Source organism: Glossina fuscipes, unplaced genomic scaffold (assembly GCF_014805625.2).
Source record: "Glossina fuscipes isolate IAEA_lab_2018 unplaced genomic scaffold, Yale_Gfus_2 2, whole genome shotgun sequence".
Taxonomy (NCBI): Eukaryota; Metazoa; Arthropoda; class Insecta; order Diptera; family Glossinidae; genus Glossina; species Glossina fuscipes.
In genome coordinates, this window is record NW_023998416.1 from 31680070 (window position 1) to 31702833 (window position 22764).

Genomic DNA, 22764 nt, shown 5'->3' on the forward strand with positions numbered 1-22764 from the left:
CGTCGGAGCCAAAGGTATGTGCAAATGTTCAGCATGATCATCGATTGGAAGTTTGTTTCCATGCTGACAGTAAAACAAGTTAAGTACAACCTCATAAAAAGCAAAGATAATCAAAAAAAGAATCAAAGCAAAAAAAAAAAAAAAATGGAAAAGAAATGACGCATCAACTCAATTCCGTACACAAGCTTATCCACTGGGAAGCGATGGATAAAATTTCAATTTGAAGTTTGCATTTATTATATATCGCTCAATGTCTGTCATGTCATGTCAACGTCGTTATGTCATTAATGAAATGTCATCGCATAACCAAATTGCATAAGTCTTATGCTGACAAAAATCTTCTGAAATTCTCTTTCTCTTCTTTTATAAGTCGTTACAAATTGCTTAGTATGTAGTAACAGTTCAATGTTTTTTTATAGAATGATTTGCCAAGACACGATTCAGAGTCCACAATAACTCCATGATTAAATCCTAATTATTTTCTCTCGTGCATGCTATTGAGGTTTGTAAACGCATAGCAGTCGCTAGGTACTATGGTTGAAGCAGTAATTCGAATGATAATTTTGCTGTCCTCAGCCCCAAATTTCTTATTCTCTTATTTATTTTCAACTATAAAGCGCTCAGCTAACACTGCAATAATTACAAAAGCTATCAAAAAGTACCAAAACCAGACCGTGAGTCTAGGGTATCGGGGGACTGAAAGAGTGCTCAAGCAATCACCAAATTTTCATCCAAAAAGTGAATATACTTTCGTTTCGTACCTCATCTTTCGATTGTCGAGAATAATTTTTTCGATTTTTCTGATGTTTTTTGGCTATTTTTCTATAAAACTTGTCTAATAAGAATAACCCCGCAAAACTAAGAACTTCAATGCCAATTAATTATGACTTGTAGCCAGCAGCGATCTGACATCTGATGTAACATAAATATATAGCAACGAGAATGCCCACAAATTACAAATTCTTTTCAATGAAATTTCCTTTCTTTAATTCTATTGTTTAACGAAACATATCTCGACTCGATCTATGAAATTTCCAAGAAGAAATAAAACCTTATGCCGCAATTTCTTGCTTTAAAAGTCTCGTACATGTAACGCTTTAATGCATCTACACATTCAATTCTTGGTGAGATTTATTTGTCGAGTTATTTCATTAAAAAACGTCGGTTCGTTCTTTCACTATAGTTTGGGTTTTTTCTTGTTGTTGTGGTTCCCTTTGAGTTGTTTTCTGGTTTCACCGACAATATATTCTTTTCTTTTTTTTTTTTTTGGGAATTTCAATGTGATATAATATTATGCAATCTTTTTCATGCGTTCTCTGCTCTTGGAAAACAATGGCAGCTTAAGATAAATATGACAATTTAGTATAACACAATCAAAGCTTTATTTACAATTTCATTACGAAGATTTTGTGAAGAATGGGGGAAATTAACAAAAGCGAATGCTTGCCCATTCTCTACTGAGACTTTTAAGCAATTTTTAAGGAAATATCTAATATTCTCGTATTGCTATCTCATAAATCGTCTTTAACTGTAAAAATGTCAAATAATTCGACAAAAAGTTTATTCAAACTCTTAAGCAAATTCTTCCTTTACTTACACACTTATAATTTCGATAGTTTGAAGGTCTTACGTGATTATGATTATACCCGAAGAATAGTATAACGTCCGACAAAAAGATTTACATTTTATAAAAAATTTAAAATCAAAATAAATGAAAAATGTTTCTGTTTTTATTTTCATTTAAGTTCATGCTTCACTTTAAAACAGAATACAGACAAAATTTCGAAAATCAAATACCCACTGTTCCTACTAAATACCTAACGTTGACGGAATTTGGGTTCAATTATAAGCAAAAAAAAATTACAAATCGAGGCAAATAAATTACAATAATTGTGTTCTTTGCAATTATTTGCGGAAAGATCCAACTTTTTAATGGAATTCTTGGCTTAGATAATCGATGCAGAAGTCAATGAAGAATAACATTGTGTGCGAGAATATGATTTACATTTCAAAGAGAACCTGAAATACACTTTTCAATGCCTTTTGATCGAAATTAATCCCTAATAATAGTTTGACACAGAAATGAACTGCGACAAATTTAGACCACATAAGTTTATTTTGTAGATTCCGACTTGTAAAAAGATTGTGGAGAAGATCTTCATATGAGAACCAAATCTAATTTTTAATACCTTATGACGAACACAGATGAGGAATAAGCAGATCTCTGACAAGAAAATGAAATTTATTAACTTTGAACAACGTCTTACATACATACATATATATATATACATATAAATGGTAATTTTGATCTCGCTTCCCATTCAAGGTATGTTCTTGCCGGGTAACAAGGTAAAATTTGTAATCTTTTATTACGAAATTAAATGAGAATAGTGATGTAGAGCACTTCATGGTCGGCTTGCCCGACGGTGTGCATTTCATTGATTTTAGTGCTAAATCCGCGCAAACTAAAATTAAAACGCCAAACTTAAAATGTAAACCATTATCCCTAGCAAATGTTGAGTCTTCTTTAAAAGTTGCGCTAAATTGTAAAAAAATGTTGCATATAAGTAGGGGGTGAAACGGCAAGCTGATGAATAAAGTGAAAATAAATTGCAAACCACGTAACATCTTTATTACACTCTTAAAAACCGAACATCCTTGTCTTTGGTAAAAAATTAAAACTTTTCCGTTGCTTTCGCAAATATTTGTGTTTGCCTCATATTGAGTAGTAAAAGTAAATCATATTTTCGAACAAGCAGCATCCAAATTGCAAATCAAAAGTTTTAATGCGAAAGAAATATACGTTAATTAAAATTTTCTTATAGGCAGTCCCCCTGTAAATATTATATACACTCAAATACCTCGTTCTTGTTCCAGTTTTCGCTGACCTCCAACTTTTGCCAGCTTTAATATTAATTGAATATTTTAAAAGTTGGCTAGACATAGCTCAACCTATTAGTCATTTTTTCTTTGAAAAAATAAGAAGCCTTACGAACCGTATTTTATAACCGCTTTCAACACACGTGGAAACGAGGCAACTGTTTAACAAACTTTCGGAAAATTGGTTGTTAAAATGTAAAGAGAAGAAGAACCTCAAAAAAAAAAAAACTTTTTTATCAGTTTTAGATGACATCGCCTGCTTAGTAATTTTAAAAATGTACTCTTTTTTTCTTCTATTTTTTTTTTTTTTTTTTCGTTTTGAAATATTATAATGTCGATATGGAAGGCTATGCATGAAATACCATGTTGGTGATCCGCCTGAGTGGCCGAGTAGGCAAGAGTCTCGACTAGCAACTGAATAGTCGTGGGTTCAAACCTCAAGTGCGGTAGAGTTTTTTAATAACAGCCGATAGCCCTAGATGCTAGTGCTTTAAGACTTTAGTCTTAGAATTTATTCTCTGGCTAAATTTATAATAATAATAATAATAATAATAATAATACCATGTTGGTGTATAGTCGACACAGAAGTGTAAAATGTATGTAATCGCGTTTGCTTGCCATGCCTTTTATGGGTAAGGGCCAATATCGCGACTTTCTTCTTATTTCGCATTCCATGCAACAAAAAAAAAAAAGAAAACAGTTTACAAACTCCAGTTGAATCCATTTCGTAGTAAGCACATGACACAAGACGCGGTCTCAATTTGCCTGGCAGCGAACGGATTAAAAAGAAAGAAATGAATTTTATACTAACTGCTCTTAGATTGAAATGGACAAGTTGTAAGCTAAGTCCTCCCAGAGAAAGAAATGTAATTACAAGAGGGCGACAGAATGGCAGATGAGCACTTCCTTTAACAAGGGGATCAAGAAATTATTTACTCTGTGAACTAAGTTTGCCAAACGCATAGAAAACCTAACCTAAGCTTGATAAACTTAGCGTCAGCCCTTTAGTAGGCCACAACGTAACGTAAGTTACTATCTATACGCATTATGTGTACCTAAGCATACTTGTATGAAAGCCGTTAAATTGTTTGTCAAGAAGATACATAGATTGCAAGTGTCATTCGCACGCATACACGAGTAGTGTCATCTTTTCGTACGTGTAGCGAAAAGTGTGTTACAAGTGCCACGCACTTAACATAGTAGAGGCATTCTTACTGCAGAGTACCACACACAAAACAATAAGCACACTTGTACACAAACTCATGCACGTGTATATGTAGGTATATTGTGTGTGTGTGGATGTTTGTGTGTCCGTCACATCATATCACTTATATATCATTCTCTTCAGAAAATGACAAATGATTGAAAATGCCATTCAAAGAACTAAATAAGCAACTATGAGCAGATGAGTAAGCGGAGTGTTGAATCTATAAACGGAATCATCCCTCTGTGAAGATAGATAAAACAAAAATAAGGAAATCGCAAACGATGAAAAAAGATGAATGACTAACGAGAAATTGATACGAAATAATGTCATTTAAGGCAACTTATGCCATTGATATTTGAATAAATAAAAAAGATGATATATAACTATAAACAACTGAATTGTAAAGTAAATAAAAATAAATAAAGCATAAAGCAAAAGCAAAACAGCAACCACTGAGAACAATAAAACATCAGTGAGCATGTCCAGACAACACATGTGTCAACGAAATAAAGAAAAAATAATTTTTTAAAATCACCTTTCAGGAGTAATTTTTTTTCGTTTTTGTTGTTTCTTTTTTTTTATTTATATTATCAAAAATAAATTAATTAATAAAATGTTGACAACACCTCATATACCGCATTTACACCATCGCGGCAGTGCTGCTGTGGAATTGGATAAAATCACTAACCTGAATACGGTACGTTAAGCTTAACCAATATTTCATTTTATCATTATTTTACTAAAATATCTCTAAAATAAATGTTTATTTAAAAGAAAAAAGAGAAGCTAAAGTAATCTTGGGCAAAATTTAAAACAAAAAAAAGAAAAAAAATTTCACTCAATCAAAAGTTTTCAACACATCAGAGGAACTTTGCAATTTATTAAACAAACACCATCAACACGAAAATCCATCGCAATTATAAAAATAAAATATACACAATCCTTACATGGTAGTAGAGTAGACGCAAACAATAGAAAATTATGTTCGGAGTAACGAAAGAAAATGAATCCGTATACGTTCATGTATTGCTAAAATTGATGCATAGCAACTACAGAACCTTTTGTTAGCTATGCATACATTCGTATGTCTGCACTTATATATAAAAGTATACAAATTGCTATTAACCGAAAATAAACAAAAAAAAATCTATTGGTTTTCTGTGATAGTTCAAATGAGGTGAAGCCGCTCACATGTTGGGACAATCAAAAATAAGGGCAATCGTGACCCTAGCGTTCTTTTACGCCATATAGACGCACGTAGTCAATAATCTTAATGATATAAAAATAAATAAGAAAATGATGTTCGCCTTAATAGGCATCTTCGACATCTGTCTTCCCCAAAATGCTACATAAGATTTATTACCACTAGAACCATCACATGGGTCAATGGGACCCTTTGTTTCATAGTTTGAGCCTATGTAAAATTCCAAAATTGTTTGGTTGGACCGTTAAATATGGTATTTATATATACTTACAATTTCTCTACCTGGTCTAGTTTTCTAGACAGACATGACATTTACTTAGTTGTAACAAAGTGAATGAACTTGACCCAGATTCTTTATGAAATGGAAAAGAAGCTGAGATTCGATGCAAGCATTCCCTGATTGATTAACAAGCCATGATTTATCAAATGTCTGTGATTTGGCCTTGTAAACGCCCCCAAGACAAATTCAAAGGAACATTAATAATTTCTTCAGATTTATGTCTATAAGATTTTTGGTATACCGTGAATATATTTCCAAAAATTTGCTACGCAAACCCTTGCAAAATTCATTTATATTCAATACATTCTGAAGCACTTGAACACGTTCTTCGCCGAATTACAAACGGAATTGAACCGAACAAGTAGATGCACATTTGGCTAACTGGGCGGATTGAGCTTAATCAATGCGGAATCTTAAGCTAATCCAGACTTTATATATATCACTTAGAGGCTATTTCCGAGCGTTATAAAAAGAACGCAAACGATTCTCCTCATGTAGCTAAGTAGCTCTCCGATGGATTCGCTTCACTTTTGTTTCGTTTACTCGATGTTAGTTCAAATTTTCCTTGACATTTCAACTGCTTGAGGTCCTTGAATTTATTGTGGCACATGATGTGTGTGTTTGCGAATAATTAAGCGTTTTTATCACAATTTCCTTCGGTCACGTAAGCTGTACGTGACATCTTAACACCTTATTTACGATTTATGATCTTTGTTAACATCACTGAATAATTGATCGATTAGCAAGAAAATTCAACTCAACCGATGCCCTTCATAATGGCCTCTTGAGGTTTTCTGATAATAAGAGGAGTAGTTCCCAAGGATGAATAGAACAAACAGAGAAGAGCTTTTGCCTTTAATGTAAAATAAAAGTAACACAGAGTAAGAGGAGATAAATAAAAATAATTTCACTTTAATAAGAGCGTCTGGATTTTTGCACAAATTCAATTTCTGGAGCATCAATTTTTTATTACTTTTCCATGTGAACCTCCTTTTATTCGCCAATGACATGAACAATCCTTGAAAGGAAGATCTTTAAAAGCTTGTGGTTTGTTTGCGTTATGTTGCATCGCCTTGGTGGCAACCTCATATCGGCATTTTTGGAGATTACGGGATCATTGACTGACCTTTTCCCGGAGTAAACTAATTCTGTTAAGAAACTATACGTTGTTCGTTAAAACCACCAGCATTCTATTTCTGTAGGTTGGTTAATTTACGTTTTGGTTCACGCTACACCGAAAGCCTTTTTGAATTCTTAACATCGTACACACACACACACACACACACACACACTGTCATTTGACTCCATTTTTCGGTTACATTACAAATAGTAAATTTTGTAGGTCCCTTATGTTGACCATAGTTTAGCCCGTCCTGTACCTTGTACATGCATATACATTTTCCCATTTATTTGACTAATAGGAGTAAACACAAATGTCAATTTTGACAGAAATGCGAAGAGAAACAAGACATGGACAGTATTGCGTTAAAAAAAAAGAAAAAAACTCTTATTTGATCATCCTGTAGTTGGTTATCTGGTTCTGAGTTTGCAACGGTTTTTGTTCCTATGAGGCTAAACTGCCGAAATAAAGTCGAACTAGCATCATGATATCACTTTTTTTTTTACCAGATTATTATCATCGATTCAAAGGATAAAGAAAGATCATTTATTATGTATATTTATATTGTGTGAGATGCCGAAACGACTTGATGCTGTTAGCATTTACGAAATCTTGAAGATGAATGATAGCTAAAGCCGCACTCATTTAGAAATGAAATGAACTCGACCTGGACATTAGCATACTAACTAACGAAGAAAAGGAACGAAAATAATCTACGATGTAAGTCGTAGCTTTCTACCCAAGTTTATCAAAACTTGAATATCTATCGTTTAAAGACTATATTAAATGAATAGTATTTACTAAAGAGATTTAAACGAAATTTAAATCAACCGTCAAAACCATTACGCTTCTATGATTCTCCAAACATATTGCAAAATAAATAAATAAATAAAAGAAAAGAAAAACAAATTTTGTTAAAACAGAATTCTTCGTTGAGTCGTAGAATAAACAACGAATTGCTTTTTACAAATCCGTTGCATAAAATAATTTGTCAAAGAAAAGCGACAAACGAGAGAAAATCGTAATTCAATTGAACAGTGAAAACCCATTGGCATAGACATAATAGTTCCAAGTTTAAGAAATAACCTAAAGAATTGTAAAGTAATGAGGGGCAAAAAAGCAAAACAAAAGAATTCAATTTCACTTGAAATTCATTATCAAGTAAGTCAGTGTTGTTGTCTGCACACCAACACACATAGCAATAAATAACGGTGTCTTTGGGTTGGAAATTTGTGTAGACAAAATATTTGCAAAATTACTTAATGATGCATTGCAAGCGCTTAGTGCGACACGCTTACACAATGAAAGTTTAGTAAAAGCATGAGAGGGAAAAGTATTGCTCTGAAGCGAAAAGTATGCGAAAAATTTTTGCCTGCGTTTCAAATCAATGGCCAAAGTTATTTTTCCGCTTTTTAGTTTTCAAAAGAATTTATATTTGCTCTCTGCCTTAGGGTTATCGATGCTTTCGTTTATTCGTTTCTTGGCACAAGCATCTCTTTTCAAAACTTTACTAGAGTAAAAAGAAAAACACAATGAAGGAAAACTAAAGAAATTGCACAAAAAAATCAACTTAAGGTTGTTTATTAAGAGACTTCCCTTTATTTACTAGAGTCGAGCGTTCATACGTATGACCATGATCATGACTTTATGGTTTTATTTGGCAAAATGTGAAAGAAAAATAAAGAAAAAACAGAGAATAAAAAAAAGGACGAGATTAATTCTTTTTCTAATAAATTTTCATTAAAGTATTTTAACATTTTTTTTTTTTTCTTTTTTACGAAACTTTAGAAAAGTGATATTTATTACCTTTGTGTCTAACAAAAAAAAAAAAAAAAAATCCTGTTGCTGGAATGACGCTGAAGGTTAAAAATATGTATATGTATCATAAGTGAGAGAATCGCATAAGTCAGAAATTTATATACCCCTTAGGGGTAGAAATCTATTCTAACCTGCTCTCTCGAACATGTGCTCTCTCCAAATCAAATACACATGTGTACAAGTACGAAATGACGATTTGTTTTTCAAAAATCGCACGTTTCAGTGGTTCATTTAAAATGTGCTCCAACGCTAAGTATAAATTTTTGCAGGCAATCTATGCATTACATGTCTTTAAAGTTAAGAATCTTCTCTTGATGCCGCAAAGCGTTCATGGAACCAAAGTGGTGCTCCACAAGTGTGTGGCCTGTCGACGCAACCACCCGGGTTGAAAAAGACTCGAGTACGGTGAGTAAACCGCATGTACTCATCTCTGTTGCACGTTTCCAACGTCAACAAGCTTGTGTTGCTTTTTTTAATATTCGGGTCGTTTTCTCAACAGCAAGCGGGTTTAAGGCGACTAATTGTTCTCCATAACGTTTAATATTAACCCTTTCACTAATCTTTAAGAGCTAATGACAACTAACATTTAACAGCTGATACCGGCAAGTGTAGAGTATAATCTGTCTGCCAAAGCGATTCGGTTTTGCGGACAATTCGGATGATACGTGTAGTTCTACCCATGAATTTTTGCTCCTGAAAATTGCAAAATAAATGGAATTTCCATCCTCTATATATATATATATATATATATGATGAAAAAAGTCTTCATTATTAGTTTTGGCTTTCGATATGTGTTGACATTACATCGAGTCAGTGCTGCCAGAGGTCCAAGCTATAAAAAAATACAACCAACTCTGAATGTATATGTCCACTAACGATAATATACTAAACATCTATGTCTCAAAGTCTACAGATCTAACAGATGACTATTTGCTGGAAATATCGCATAAAAGTGCTGGCTAGTAGGTAGGTCATGAGGCAACTTCTTTTACTTTTAAGCAGATTTGAAATTATTTCGGAAGGAGGGTGTTGCCCGTAAGCAGATCACATCGATTCAATCAACATTTATCTAGAAAATTGATACGAGAATCTATATGGCCATGTGGTCAACAATAGCTAAGCCGGTGCCTGTGATCAACAAGGTAGGAACATACAATGACTGTTTGCCCACTTTATACAAACGCAATGGTAAGTGTATGACAACCTCATACTATGGTCACTGCACAGTTTTTTTCAAGAAGAAAACAATAGACCGAGAATAATAAAAATTTTAATAACTTTCCCGTTTTGGCAAGACAGCATACCTTACCATTTCATGTCTTTTGTATGCGTGTGACTATTGTTTTATTTTTAATATGTAAAACCAGACAAAACTCTGCCTGCAAATACATACATACATACATATGTAAGCAAGTAACATAAATAATATCCGTATGTGTACTTTGCAAATATGCAAAGCAGGGGCATTGGCAACCGAGTAGTGTTTGCCTGATAAAAATTTATAAAAACGTTAAAAGCATATACGTGTTAATCATTTTTTATACATAATAATAAATGAGTACAGTTTTCTATTTTCGTTACCTATCAGCATTAACCATACAGAACATTTAATGTCTTCCTCCTCGCTCTGTAGGCGGGCATTAACGAGTTTCTGTTTAAAGAGGTTACTCTGTCCGTTCTTTTCGTTTCTTAATAGATCCTTTAAAATCATTATACGATACTAGCCTGAATTTCATTCCAAATTTAAGATTTCTACTCAGCTACAGTCATTTTTAGTCGAGCTTGCTTAACTTTCTCGGAGCTGGATACTTTCGGGAAAATCTAAGAAAAGATTTTATTCAGTCTCACCAAGAAAGCACTTCCAATTTGCTTGAACATAAGCTTCATTCAATTCCCAAAGCTCGATATGGTTTTCCTATTATTCATCTTCGCCTTACGCCGCACAACATTTCAGGTATAAAGTGTTGTGGAGAAAAACCACCTCCCACGTTACCCTTTTTGTGGTTTGAACGTTCTAAAGTTGATATGACCTTTTAGTTTAAGACGCACCTGCATCCATTGTCTCTATACCGCCAGCACACTATGAACAACATTGTGGCAATTATGAAGCGGTCGAGTGGTGCTTCGACGAATTTTTAACATCAAAACACGAATGATTTTTCCGTAACTTTGTCCATAAATGTTTTGCTAATTTGTCATTTAATAACATATTTATGCATATCGACTGTGCCCTTATTAAAAGGGGATATGTAAACTGATAGTTATTTGCGCTTCTTCGTACCGTTTTATAAAATACTTTACATTGGCTTATGAGTTGGGTTTTTTTTCATGTTGAAAGTAGCAGAAATGTTCCTTAGTTTTTTATTCCGAAAGCAAACACATGTGCACTCGAGCAAGTGATATGACTTCGTTATGGTAATTTATTTTAAATGAATCATTTATTTGTGAAACGATATAAGAAATGTCTGTGCAAAGTGAAATAAAAGAATATCGACATTTTATTCCGTCTCAGGAGGATTTTTTGTTGTTTGCGTTAGTAAATTGTGAAATGAGTGAAAGAGAAAAGGTCATCAAAAAATTATAACTTTATCACTAATGAATATAAAACCATTTTTAATAGGTATAGTAACAACATTTATTGCTATATGAAGCGATGATCCCTATGTAAGCGATGTCCCTGGAAAATTCTTAGATGGTTATGTTAAATATTTAAAAAAGCAAACCCTTAAGCTATTGTTTAAATTATGATCAGCCACCCAGTGTATGTCCCCTATAGGCGCAGGAAGGATGCTCGTTAGGAGGGAATATATATATAGAGTAGACAAGTGGGAAAGAGGAAATAAGATGTGTACATGCAATTTTACGCTAAGGAAAGATCTGTTCCAATAGAAAGGCTCTTCCAATAGTGGGCCGCACAGTTCAAGGAAGAGCAGTCGGTATGCAGGTGTGAAGAGGACGAGAAAGACAGGTAATCCTAGTAAATGATTTGATTATCATTTCATTTCTTTTTTTTTTACACAAACACTGCACAATAAAATTGCAACTCGAAAGTATCGTAAGCGTTGAATTTAGTCTCATACGGTCGAATGTACAGTTTGAAGTTTCCACTAATTGCACTTTTGAACGTATGCAAGTAGTGTAAGTAGGCGGATACCGACTAATACGAAAGATTTTCTAGATTATATTTATATCTCCTCAAGAAGCTGAAGACCTTGGCTGCTTTTTTCGGCACTGCGAACGTACATTCTGATTAACAGACTTATTTTTTTAATCTCATTTCATAAGGTGTCCTATGAGAAAGGGAGACAGCGTAATGTGTTTTGTTGACATTTGTTCCGGTCTCACTACAATACTTTGATCATTGTGTGCATGTCGGTGAATGTAGAGAAGTATGCACTAAAGAGCAAAAACTTGGCCACTTTCTTTTAAAGCGTCGCGCACTGTTTCCAAGCTTTACTTATGTGAATCAGCAGACTTGCATCAGCTGCCATTCATAATAGGTGTGAAAGGGTATAGAAAAATATACGATGACTCTCTCAATCGTAGGGGGAATAGTGCCGATAATATGCAGTTTCTAAATCTTGCAGATTGTAGGAGAAAAGAAAATTTTACAATATATTGAAGATTTGGCAATAAAAGTAAAGCATATCCGATTTATTTGATTATAATACAAAGTGTCTGCGTCGTAATCTTTTAATTACACCCTACGCAAACGAAAATATTGAGTTTGTATTGAGTTGTATTGAGTTTTTATGTGCGTTTACTATGCCCAAGTCCACATTTTATTCAGACCCAAAATCACTTTCTAAACCAATCTAAGCTTGTCTGTCCGTGTGTCTGTCTGTCCGTGTATTTTTGTGCTCACACTACTGGCAGCAATATTTGACATATTCGGATGAAATTTGGTACGTCGACGTGTTTTGGTCCAGTGACGAACGCCATTGAAAATAGTTCGGGCCGGACCTCTCTTTCGAGTATATCCCATATAACGCCTTATTTTGAAAAGCCTTCATATAAATAACTGGCGGTGAAGTGGTGTTGGCTGCTTAATGGTGCGCCATGGCCGGCTATAATGTTCTCATTTCACTTTTAAAAAAAGTAATTCTTCGTTCCTTTTTGTTATTTTACTATCTTTTGATTTCTTAGCTTAATTACATGGGTCATAACTGTTTCTCATTATTATCATCGTCGTGTTGATTAGATAAATTATTGCTGCTAATGGTTTGATTTAAAATAAATAAACACGCCTACATTTAATAAATCATTTGCAATGCTAATGGACTGCTTTGAGGTGAACGATAACATGATTCAGTCTTGCCTGCCGTTTGCTTGGTTTGCGGCTTTTAGGCTTTTGCAACTTCTCAATAGACATTTTCCTTTGCAACTAACTAACGCATTGCGTTGCATTGAAATCATTTTCATATCATCATAAACCATTCTGCTGCAGATATAAGTTTTCAATTTATATGTAGTTTCATTTAATGCATGCATCCATCCGAGTTTTCTTTGTAGCAATTTTTTATGGTCAAAGCTTTCTAATGCATAAACATAGCCTGTGGCAGATTTTCTTCTTGCATTCTAACCTTGATGTTTGCAATTGAAATATTCGCTTGCAGTTGAATCAATACTTAAGGTCTAATCTGTCTTGAATTGATTTTCATATTTGGTGCACGTAATCATATTCGTGCGGTTCTACGTTTATTTTATACGCTTGCCGTGTACTCCAATCAAAATTTTTTGCAATTCTGCAAATAAATGTGAAGAAGCTTTCACTTGAGTTTTAATAAGAAGAAGAAGAGAAAAAAAGAAGAAAAGAACCGCTTCTCTTCTATCAATATTCAAAAAGAGAAGGCAACGAAAAAAGTGCACGCATTGATTAACATATCAATGGGCTGGCAGTTGTGACATTGCATGTGCATGTGTTATGAATAATTTACAAGAATGACGTTCGAAAACACTATCAATATATTTAAGCATACGCTTCTTGCTTTTTTTATTATATTATATGTAAATACATTGGAAAATTTTACCATAAATCTCTGAAACGTTGAAGGAAAACCAAGCACCTGCTAAGTTGCAATATGCTCAGAACGAGAAGATGAATGTTGTCAAAGGTTCAAGCAGACTGAAACCATAAAATATTAAAAACACAGAGTAAAACAAAAAACTATATATATATTTATAAACACTAAAGGAGAAAAGCTAAGAGCAAAATAAAAAAAAAAATAAAAGAATTATACAGAATACATAAATAAAAGTTGCGCGCAAAAGTAGAAAAGTGCGGAAAATTGTTAGTCGTGCAACAAAACAGACAAAGGTCGTCTCCTATCCATTAACGAGGAAGAACACGTTTCAACTTTCTCTTACACCACAAGCACACTTTAGAACACAATGTGTCGATTGAAGGGAAATTTGCGGTCGACTTTTAATTTCCGTCAGTTTTCCCGTTTGTCTCTTCCCATAATCCGCAAGTTCGACAACGTGAAAGGACTGTAGCTCAGACAATCTCTTCGAGGCTTGGAAATTTAAAATGTGCCGAATATATTTATATATATATATATATATATATACATACATATACATGTATGCATGTATAAGAAAGTTATATTCGTCTAGAGCCGAATCTTGTGTGCCCACCACCGTCTTCTGTTACATTTCTATATTTCGACATTCCGTCTTGTTTACCTTCCTAGTAATATGTAAAAAATCCTCAAAACATAGTAAAATATTAAACTTTGATCAGTTATCACTTTGTGCAGACGTGGCCGATTTTCTCCAACTTTGGACATGAAATAAATTTAGAAAATTTCAGTGATCTACCTCCTACAATGTATATAAGTAACGAGCAATGTATATAAGTAGCTATGCTTTCAATTTTTTGCTTTGCTGTGGGCCTCGGGTCTCTTGATCGATTTAGGAAGAACTTCTAATACTTCTGGCAAATTTGAAATCGATATTTGACTTTTTGCGGCCAGGAAAGTGCAGGCAAACGCCATGTTTAGATCAATTCAGAATATTGCATTTTTTAAGAATATATATAGACTTTATGAGGTCTATGAAGTCCCCTTTTGGTTGTTGCGAACGTTAAGGCTGGGGTTAGCCTCTTCCCTCTTCAGCGATGGATATAAAAAATCCAAACAACTTTTAATATCAAAATTTTTAAACGTAAACCTAACTATGGACACAGCAGTGTATATGACTTTTTGTAACGCTCTGACTCCTTACCTAATGCATTCAATATTTGTATAGATTTATGTTAATTAAAGAACCCCCTCCAAGCGCGTTACCCACCTACCATTTCAATTCGCAAGTGAAGCTATTTGGCAGACGGTACAAACAAGTATTTTTCGCGACGGACCTGTTTTTAAATATAACTAGCGCGATAAGCTAGCAGTTGGGAGAACAAACTGAAAAACCAAAAGCTGTAATAAATTCCAAAACAAAACTTTATGCTCAATTTAAAGTCGTATCGAGGTCAGGGAGAACCACAATAACAATGATTAGAAAGGCAAAGTTAAATTCACAAAAATGCTTTGTTGAATAAAATGTAAAACAAAAAAAAAAACAAAAAAAACAAAAAAAACAAAAAAAGGAAACAATAACTTAAAAGCAAAAAAACTAATCAATGCACTTTCCTTTGCATGCATACATAATACATACATTTACGTATGTGCAAGGAATTCAAAAATACCAGCATGTTCTTTATTTACATAACCAAGGAGTTACCCAACGAGGAGCACTCTAGAGAAGACGATGAGAACATGAGCAGAGAACGTCAAGAATATTTGCTCACAATTATTCAACAACTTATTATTGTGTTGCTGATGCCTGTTAAATGAATTGTGCTTAACATTCTAATCAATATTTGCTTTTGCATACATATTTAGTTTACGGTCTTTGCTTTTAACATAGAAAACTATTACTATTAGTTTAATAAAGCCAACGAGCAATGTTGCCTTTCCTCTAGCTAAGGGTCAATGAATTGTTGATGATTTCCTATTTGCACAATAAAATAAAAAATTGCATTCTAGAAGAGAAACTAGAGCAGCAAAAATGTCAAAGTTAAAAGGATGCACGTTGAAGGAAATCGTAGATATTTTAAATGCCACAGTCATTGTTAGCGATGACATCAATGTCACTGCCTGTTAATTGAATTTTTTTTTAACAGACGATAAATTCGTTCTATGCTACTAATGACAACTATTTCAGTGGATCACTAGGTGAAGGTAGATTGATTGATAAGTAGACATGTACGCTAAACAAATTGTTCTTAGTTGAATTCGCCCGGCTATCCGATCTTAGAGTACGTGATGAGCAAAGTGATGGGCATGGTTTACGAGTGCAGTATCTTTTCCTAGGCACTCCGCATTTACGCGTATTGCGCTTCAGATAACGCGTCAAGCTTTTTCTGCTTTCGTTTCGTATTCTAAGCTGGTAAAGTAGGCCAGTGAACTTTTGAAGAGTACAGGTTTCAAATGGATTTTCCATTCGTCAGAAACTTTTTCTTAACACTGGTCGGACACTGGCTTTCTTAGTGCAAAGGGCCTATTTCAGATGTTTAGAAAGGCACCAGCTTTTAAGGAAAGTCGCTAAATTGTTTGGGACAACTGATCTCACCAATCGAAATAGAATTAAACTTTTTAGAACAGGGCTTGAGAGGTCTTTCTTAATGAAATGTGATGAACCAGTTAGCGCTTACTTAAAAGGTTTCACTGCTTTGATTGCTTGCCATCTTTTCTCTGTTTCTTTCTGTTTTCCTCTGTTCTTTTCCGCTCTTGCCCCTCCTTTTTTCTCTTCTTTCCCTGGTTCCTTTATATCTTATAAAGGTATATTAGGTTGACGTGAATGTAAACAATGAGAACTTAAGGGAGACCTTTCTTTTATTATCCACATCACTTTCTGTCCCGCTCTAAACTTCCATCTGGTTCGGATCGGACCACTTTTTCGACCGCTTGTCATATAAAGCCTTGTTTTGAAAAGTTTCATTATACGAACAAATCCATTAAGCGAACTGGTGGTGGAGCGTGTTTAAAGGTGGGCCATAGCCTGCAGTACTGTTTTTGCTTACTTTCAGTTCTACAATTTGCTTTAATTTCTATAATTTTGGATCTAATCGACTAATGTGTGGAACTGCAGTGTTTAACGACGAAATTATGCCACGTAGCAGGCTTTTTACTCCAGCTGATGGGAGTATATTTTGCTCTTTTTTTTAAAGTTTCGCTTACGAGAGGATGAGGTTAGCTGCCTTTTGCAAAAATAATCGCAGACAAAAACTAAGTTTTTATTTAGCCCTTTCTTAATGCTCGTCTTCTTTTAATTATTTATATTTTGCTTCTTATCTGCAAATTATTTCTTAAGAAAACTGCCAAAAACTTTTAAAGTACTATGCACAGGATACATTTAATGACACGAAGGACTTCTCTGGGACAATAAGAGAGAATGGTTTAAAAAGAAATCTCTTTCAGTTTAAGACAATTTTGTTGATACCTATTGCCCAAATTAACTTAGTTGTTGGCCGCTATTTATAAAATGATGAGACTATGGTGATACGTGCCTGATTAGCCAATATTCATAGAACTCCATTAGGTTGAAGTACATTATCGTCTAGAGGTTGTATTTATACGGCTTAATGGCCAATGCCTCCTCGTGGCCGTTCTACACCACCACTTTAAGATGAGGTTTTCCTTCATAATGGATGTAACCCCCGAAAGGAATCTTCAGAGGCCGTATAAAGTATATATACACCTAATTAGCGTGAAATTCTGAATTGCCATGACGGTCCGTCAGTGTGTCTGTGTGATTTTTGTGGTTGGCACTCTCCTGGTCGCAAAAATGAAGTTATCGACTTCAACTTGGTGCATGAACTGAACGCAACTCCGTTCTTTTTAAACAAAAATTTGTGAGTTTTCGCTCCTTACTTCCAAATTATAAAAGTTAGAATGCTGAAATTTTCCACATTTGTAAAAGAAGCGGGCATTCGTTTCCCCCGCATTTCGCACTCGTTTTCATTTACTCTCTACTATTTTCCTCAGCTAAACAAAATTTAATTTATCACAAATATGTGATTACACTGTGATTACATCACGTATTATGCAAAGAAAGCATGCTAATCTACAGCTGTGTAGCTGTGGCCTACGTAAGATGGATGCAACCCACACTCCGATATTCTTTAAGATACTAAAGCAACGCAATTACGGCGCAAAAACAATTTGACCACCATAGTAATGCATGCGAAGTGCGAACTTAATAACAGAATGGAAGAATGTTCTGCGGTAGTGTAATGTGGTAGGGCTGTCCGCACCGTTCGACCTAAACGATCTCTTGTACTAGTCCATGCCCCTAACCCATGCCTGCAGCTTTAGAATATTTCTGATGCCTGACACCTTGTTCGGCGTTATGAAATGTTGCCCGAACATCTGGTATCTGATTCTGGAGATGGTATATTTCCCAACACCCTCGCAGACCCTGCCTAAAACCGTATTAATGCTAGCCATATTTTTCAAATAGTAGATAAGGGAGTTATCACGTGTGTAGAAGTCAGTTATGACACGAATGTCGCCCGTATCTCTAATAGTTGTGCGCTATGCCGGAAGATTAGTAAATCTTTTAGCTTGCCGTTGGCCTGCTTGCTGATTGTGTTTTGTGCCCGTTGCCCAATCGGCCCTTTTGGTACACACAGAAAAATTCCAGGGTTAGTCATCGCTTTAGCTGCATTTAACGCCTGAATTTCAAGGCGCCCATATTAGGCACACCCCATTGTGCCTCCTTAGCCCATTCAGTATTTAAAGGCCCTATCAGGACCTTTAGAGCAGCTTGAATGTGATCTTAAACATTCCGATGCAGGGATTGCATAGATTTCTGTTTGACACATGAAAGGATATTTACCCAAATACAAATTCAAAATTTTACAAATCTCTAGAGAACCCATCAGCCGATTGACCTAATCGAATCTTAATGTTTCGAACGTGATAACCTACAATTTACGAGGAATTTGACTGCTGCAGAGAAACTTTCCAAATCATAAAAAATACGTTGGCGAAAATACATCCAAATTTTGCAAGACTTTTTACTTCATATCCTATTTCCTACCTTACTTTATGGAATCTTATGGAGTTTATTTTGATGTGTTTCAAAAATTTGCCAAATTTACCACGTCGCTCTTATATTGGTAATAAAGACTATCCAAAAAAAAAAAAAAAAATGAAATGAAAAACAACGCAGAAGAAAATAAAAGGGATTCGTTTACATATGTGAAACAACAATATATATATAAGAATATATATATAAGAATACCAAAAATTTGGTTGCAACAGCTGCCGTTGGCAGTTCTGAGCCATTACCAGCTGGAGAACGGCCTTCGTTTAGTAATAGTTTTGGAATTCAGTTCAAACACGCATTCTTAACATCTCTGAGCACTCAGTTGGAAAATGCGTTGAATGCAAAAAGTGTGAACAAAACAAATGCAAAACAGTTAACTTTTGTTTTGTTGTTCAATGGTCTACATATCCTTTCCTCCCCTTTTTTTTTTCTCTCCTTTCGAATAATGCACAGAACACACAAATTGTTTTTTATGCAGTGCACGCGTAGCGGAGTCGCGGCAAAAATATTGAAATTGTACGTAAACAGTTTTGTGTCCCATTCACGTATGCGTCCCCATTACAAGACGCGCATAGAAATTTAATTTAATTTGGAATATCCTCCGTTAGATCCGACAATTTCATTTCAACTTTTAGAAGAGACTTTGCTATCTTTCTCTACAACGTTATGCCATATTTGCCGTTTATTGGCTCCGGTCATTTGTTTACGTTAAATAAAATTATATTATGTTTCTATTTTGCTTGATTATCTCTCTCCCTCTTTCCGACGGTCAGGTTTGCATCTACTTTTCTTACGGCCTCTTTTCCTTACAGAAAGAAGAAGAAAATTTCATTTGCTGCTTTGTGCCGATGAGGAAGAATTTTAAATTGCAAATTTTATGCCAGCAAACTAAGATATAAAAATTGAATAAAATATTTTCGTACAAGCACACAAACACGCTTTTACTTCAATTCTCCTAAGCATATTCATGAAAATTCAATTTTAGCTCAACTATTAAAAATATTTAATGAAAAAATGTATATATTTTTTCATTACGTCTCCTAAAAGCAATTAAGACGTTTCATTTGATTTCAAATTTATTTCTAACAGTGTGAATGTTATTCCCTCCTTGTCATGTCTGCTGTTAAACGATAAAAGGTGAATAGGACCCTTCCCGTCCGAAAGCCTAAAAGGCTAAATTGCATTAGAAGTTGTCCAAAGTCTCCTATATTTTCCTTGATCAATTTGCAACGCTGGAAGGGAAGAAAGTACTGAGCTGCTGCTACTTTATGCAAATATTTTTTATATAAAGATCGTTTGCTTGAATTTCTTTGCACGATACACCAGGAATTGAATAGATCAAATTTATTGAAAGAAAGAACGACGACCCAGCAGATATCGCGAAAAAACCTTATTGGTTTCCATGGGATGGTGGATTTTTTTTTCGTTTACTTTCAGCTCAGTGATTAAAAATCGAAGACATATTAGTTTGGGGAAAAAGAAATCCATTATTTTTTCGGTAGATGGCTGCACTGATAGATTTCTCGTAAAGTATCGATCAAACTCGCCAGAAACTTCGGGAGCTTGGTTGGGAAGTTTTAATGTATCCGCAATACAGTCCGGACTTGGCACCAAGCGATTATCATCTTTTTCTTGCATTGCAAAATTTCTTTAATGATAAAAAATTGGAATCTAGGGAGGATTGTGAAAATCGACTACTAGAGTTTTTTGCAAATAGAGACCAGGACTTCTATGAGAGAGGCATTTTGAAGTTACCTTTAAAATGGCAACAAATCATACAACAAAACGGTGCATATTTGACCCAAATCGGACAATCCGAAGCATGTTAAATAAAGTCCTGAAGTTCATATAAAAATAATGGATTTCTTTTTCCCCAAACTAATATTTTAACATTTGAAGAGCATCCAACGTTAACAAACCATAATAATTATCTGCTAATTTGTCTTCTCAATTGAATAAGAAATCCAATCACTAATGGTTTCTCTTAAATTTGTTTCTACGCGTGGCCTTGAAGCTTAGCAACATTGCAATAAAATGAAACAGATAACAGATTGAGTAAAGTCTTCTTTTAGAGGACCAGGTAAGAATTTATTTCAACTCCTGACATATCGAATATGACGGATTTTAAGTAAACATCGATTCTATATTAGTGAGTAAAAAATGAGGAAAACATTGACTAAGCATCTAACTACAGCGTCTTAAACGTCCTTTACATTCCTTTGAAACACAATTTCTTTACTTTAAGGGGTAATAAAACAAGTAAAAACTCTGTAGATATACTAGACCGTTCTATAGTTGTCCATATGACATGAAAATAAGCCGTTACATGAGAAGTGAGCGATAGTATGGTCCGATCCGATCCATTTTCAAAAGCGTTCGGTCATAGGCCAAAACAACAAACGGTATACCTAATGTAGCTAAAATTGCAGCTTTTAGGCTGAGCACAAGACACGGAGACAGACGGACAGACAAGCTTAAATCGATTTAGAAAGTGATTCTGAGTCACTTGGTATAATAAAAGATAGGTCTTCTGCCTCTTGGATACATCCGCATAAATTTCATATATCCCTATACCACAAGTGTAGGTGTAAGGTATAAAAAGGGAATATTATCGAGCAACTTTTCCATTTTGATTGAACTCAAAGTTCTATCATTTGATAAAAGTTTTAAGTGTAATATTTTTAATTTCTTTGCCTTTAACATTTGACACTTATTTAAATATAAAGCAGTAATTACCGAATTTCATTATCTCTGCAAGAAAAAAGTAAAAGTTTTCTCCTCAGGGACTTCTATCTAAATTTGTGGCTTTTAACATTACGTTTACATTATACGCTTGCCTGTACATACATATAATTTGAGGAAAAGTTTTGTGTTTGAAGTTATCTTTTCTTAGATTTTAAGGATGAAATTAATAAGTCTTATATAAGCTATACAAAATATTAAATTTTGAAGCAAATTGAGGTCACAGAAATGGTGATCCTTTTATAAAGCACTTTATGCAAAAATTTCTATTGAATTTTCAAAGAGCTGTCTCAATAAGATTTTAATGAAATACGAAACTTGAGAAAAGTTAATTTACGTATATTTTGCTTTCGCACGAAAGCGTATACGAAATAGCAAAGGAGAAACTTTTGAGTTCCTAAAAAGAAGAAACCCCTTTGCATTGTCCTGTAATGTAATTCAATTCTTGCTATAAATAGCAGTAAAACAACTTTAATAAACTTTACATTAAAGGTTATACAATATCATCATTAAGTAATCTTTTATGGCACATATGCATAGAAGCCTTTAAAAACAAAATTACGCTAAAGCATATTAAGCAGGTCTGCTGTGGTGTAAATGCACTTATAATGTAACACAAGCGCATATAATGCATGCATGTACCTAAGGTGCATAACGAAGAAAGGCATTTAATACCGTATCTCTTCAGTGCCTTTAATTATTTATCGTAATAGTTACAAACATAAATGTTTATTATGCATAAAAGCTGAAGCATCCATCGGATAAATTTGTTTTAAATAGCAAAGACATACATAAAACCATATCGAATAGACTGAGAGACGACTTCAATTGCTTAATGACAACGTGAAAGCCGCATTCATTCAAGGTAATGAATTATGTTTCCTTGCAATTAAGCACTAAATAAATGCAGTTTTTAACAACAAAGGGAGAAATTTCAAGCACACATATGTGTGCTTACTAGTAAAACGTACACACATGTAGTGCCTCAAATAATAAATATGCAAGAAAATTATATTCGGTCGGTTCACCCGACTTCACCTTAACGACTGCAAAGACTCCTTTTCTGAGTATTTCTAGACGCGCCAATTAAGTCGTTGCAGTTTTCGCTCGCAACGACGCTCTTAAACATTTTTCTTAAGCATTTATGCTGAGAATGTCTTAAAAGTCAAGCACTTGCCCTACCATATCGGCGAAATTAAAGAGCTACCCAACAACATAAGTTGCTTGCTTCTGTTCAACATATATCTCATATGTAGACACAAACCATTTGTTTATAAGTCGACGTTAATCACTTAAGACAATACAAACACCAGTGATATTAAACAAAATCGAAAACGAAATCACTCAAATCGTCTCCAGTTTAGAATTCGTATTAGCGCGGCAAGGCTTTTAAATTAATGATAGTGGCTTCTCTG

The 22764-nt window shown here is 34.3% G+C and overlaps 1 protein-coding gene across 1 annotated transcript in view; it reads left to right on the forward strand.

Annotated features, from left to right (window-relative positions):
* Positions 1-4512: 4512 nt before the first annotated feature.
* The window catches only part of LOC119633444, a 49790-nt gene continuing 31538 nt past the window's right edge, over positions 4513-22764 (forward strand). The window contains exon 1 of the mRNA XM_038026998.1: positions 4513-4784. Within this exon, the coding sequence (XP_037882926.1) occupies positions 4701-4784 (84 nt within the window). The 5' untranslated portion in view covers positions 4513-4700. The remainder of the gene's footprint in view (positions 4785-22764) is intronic.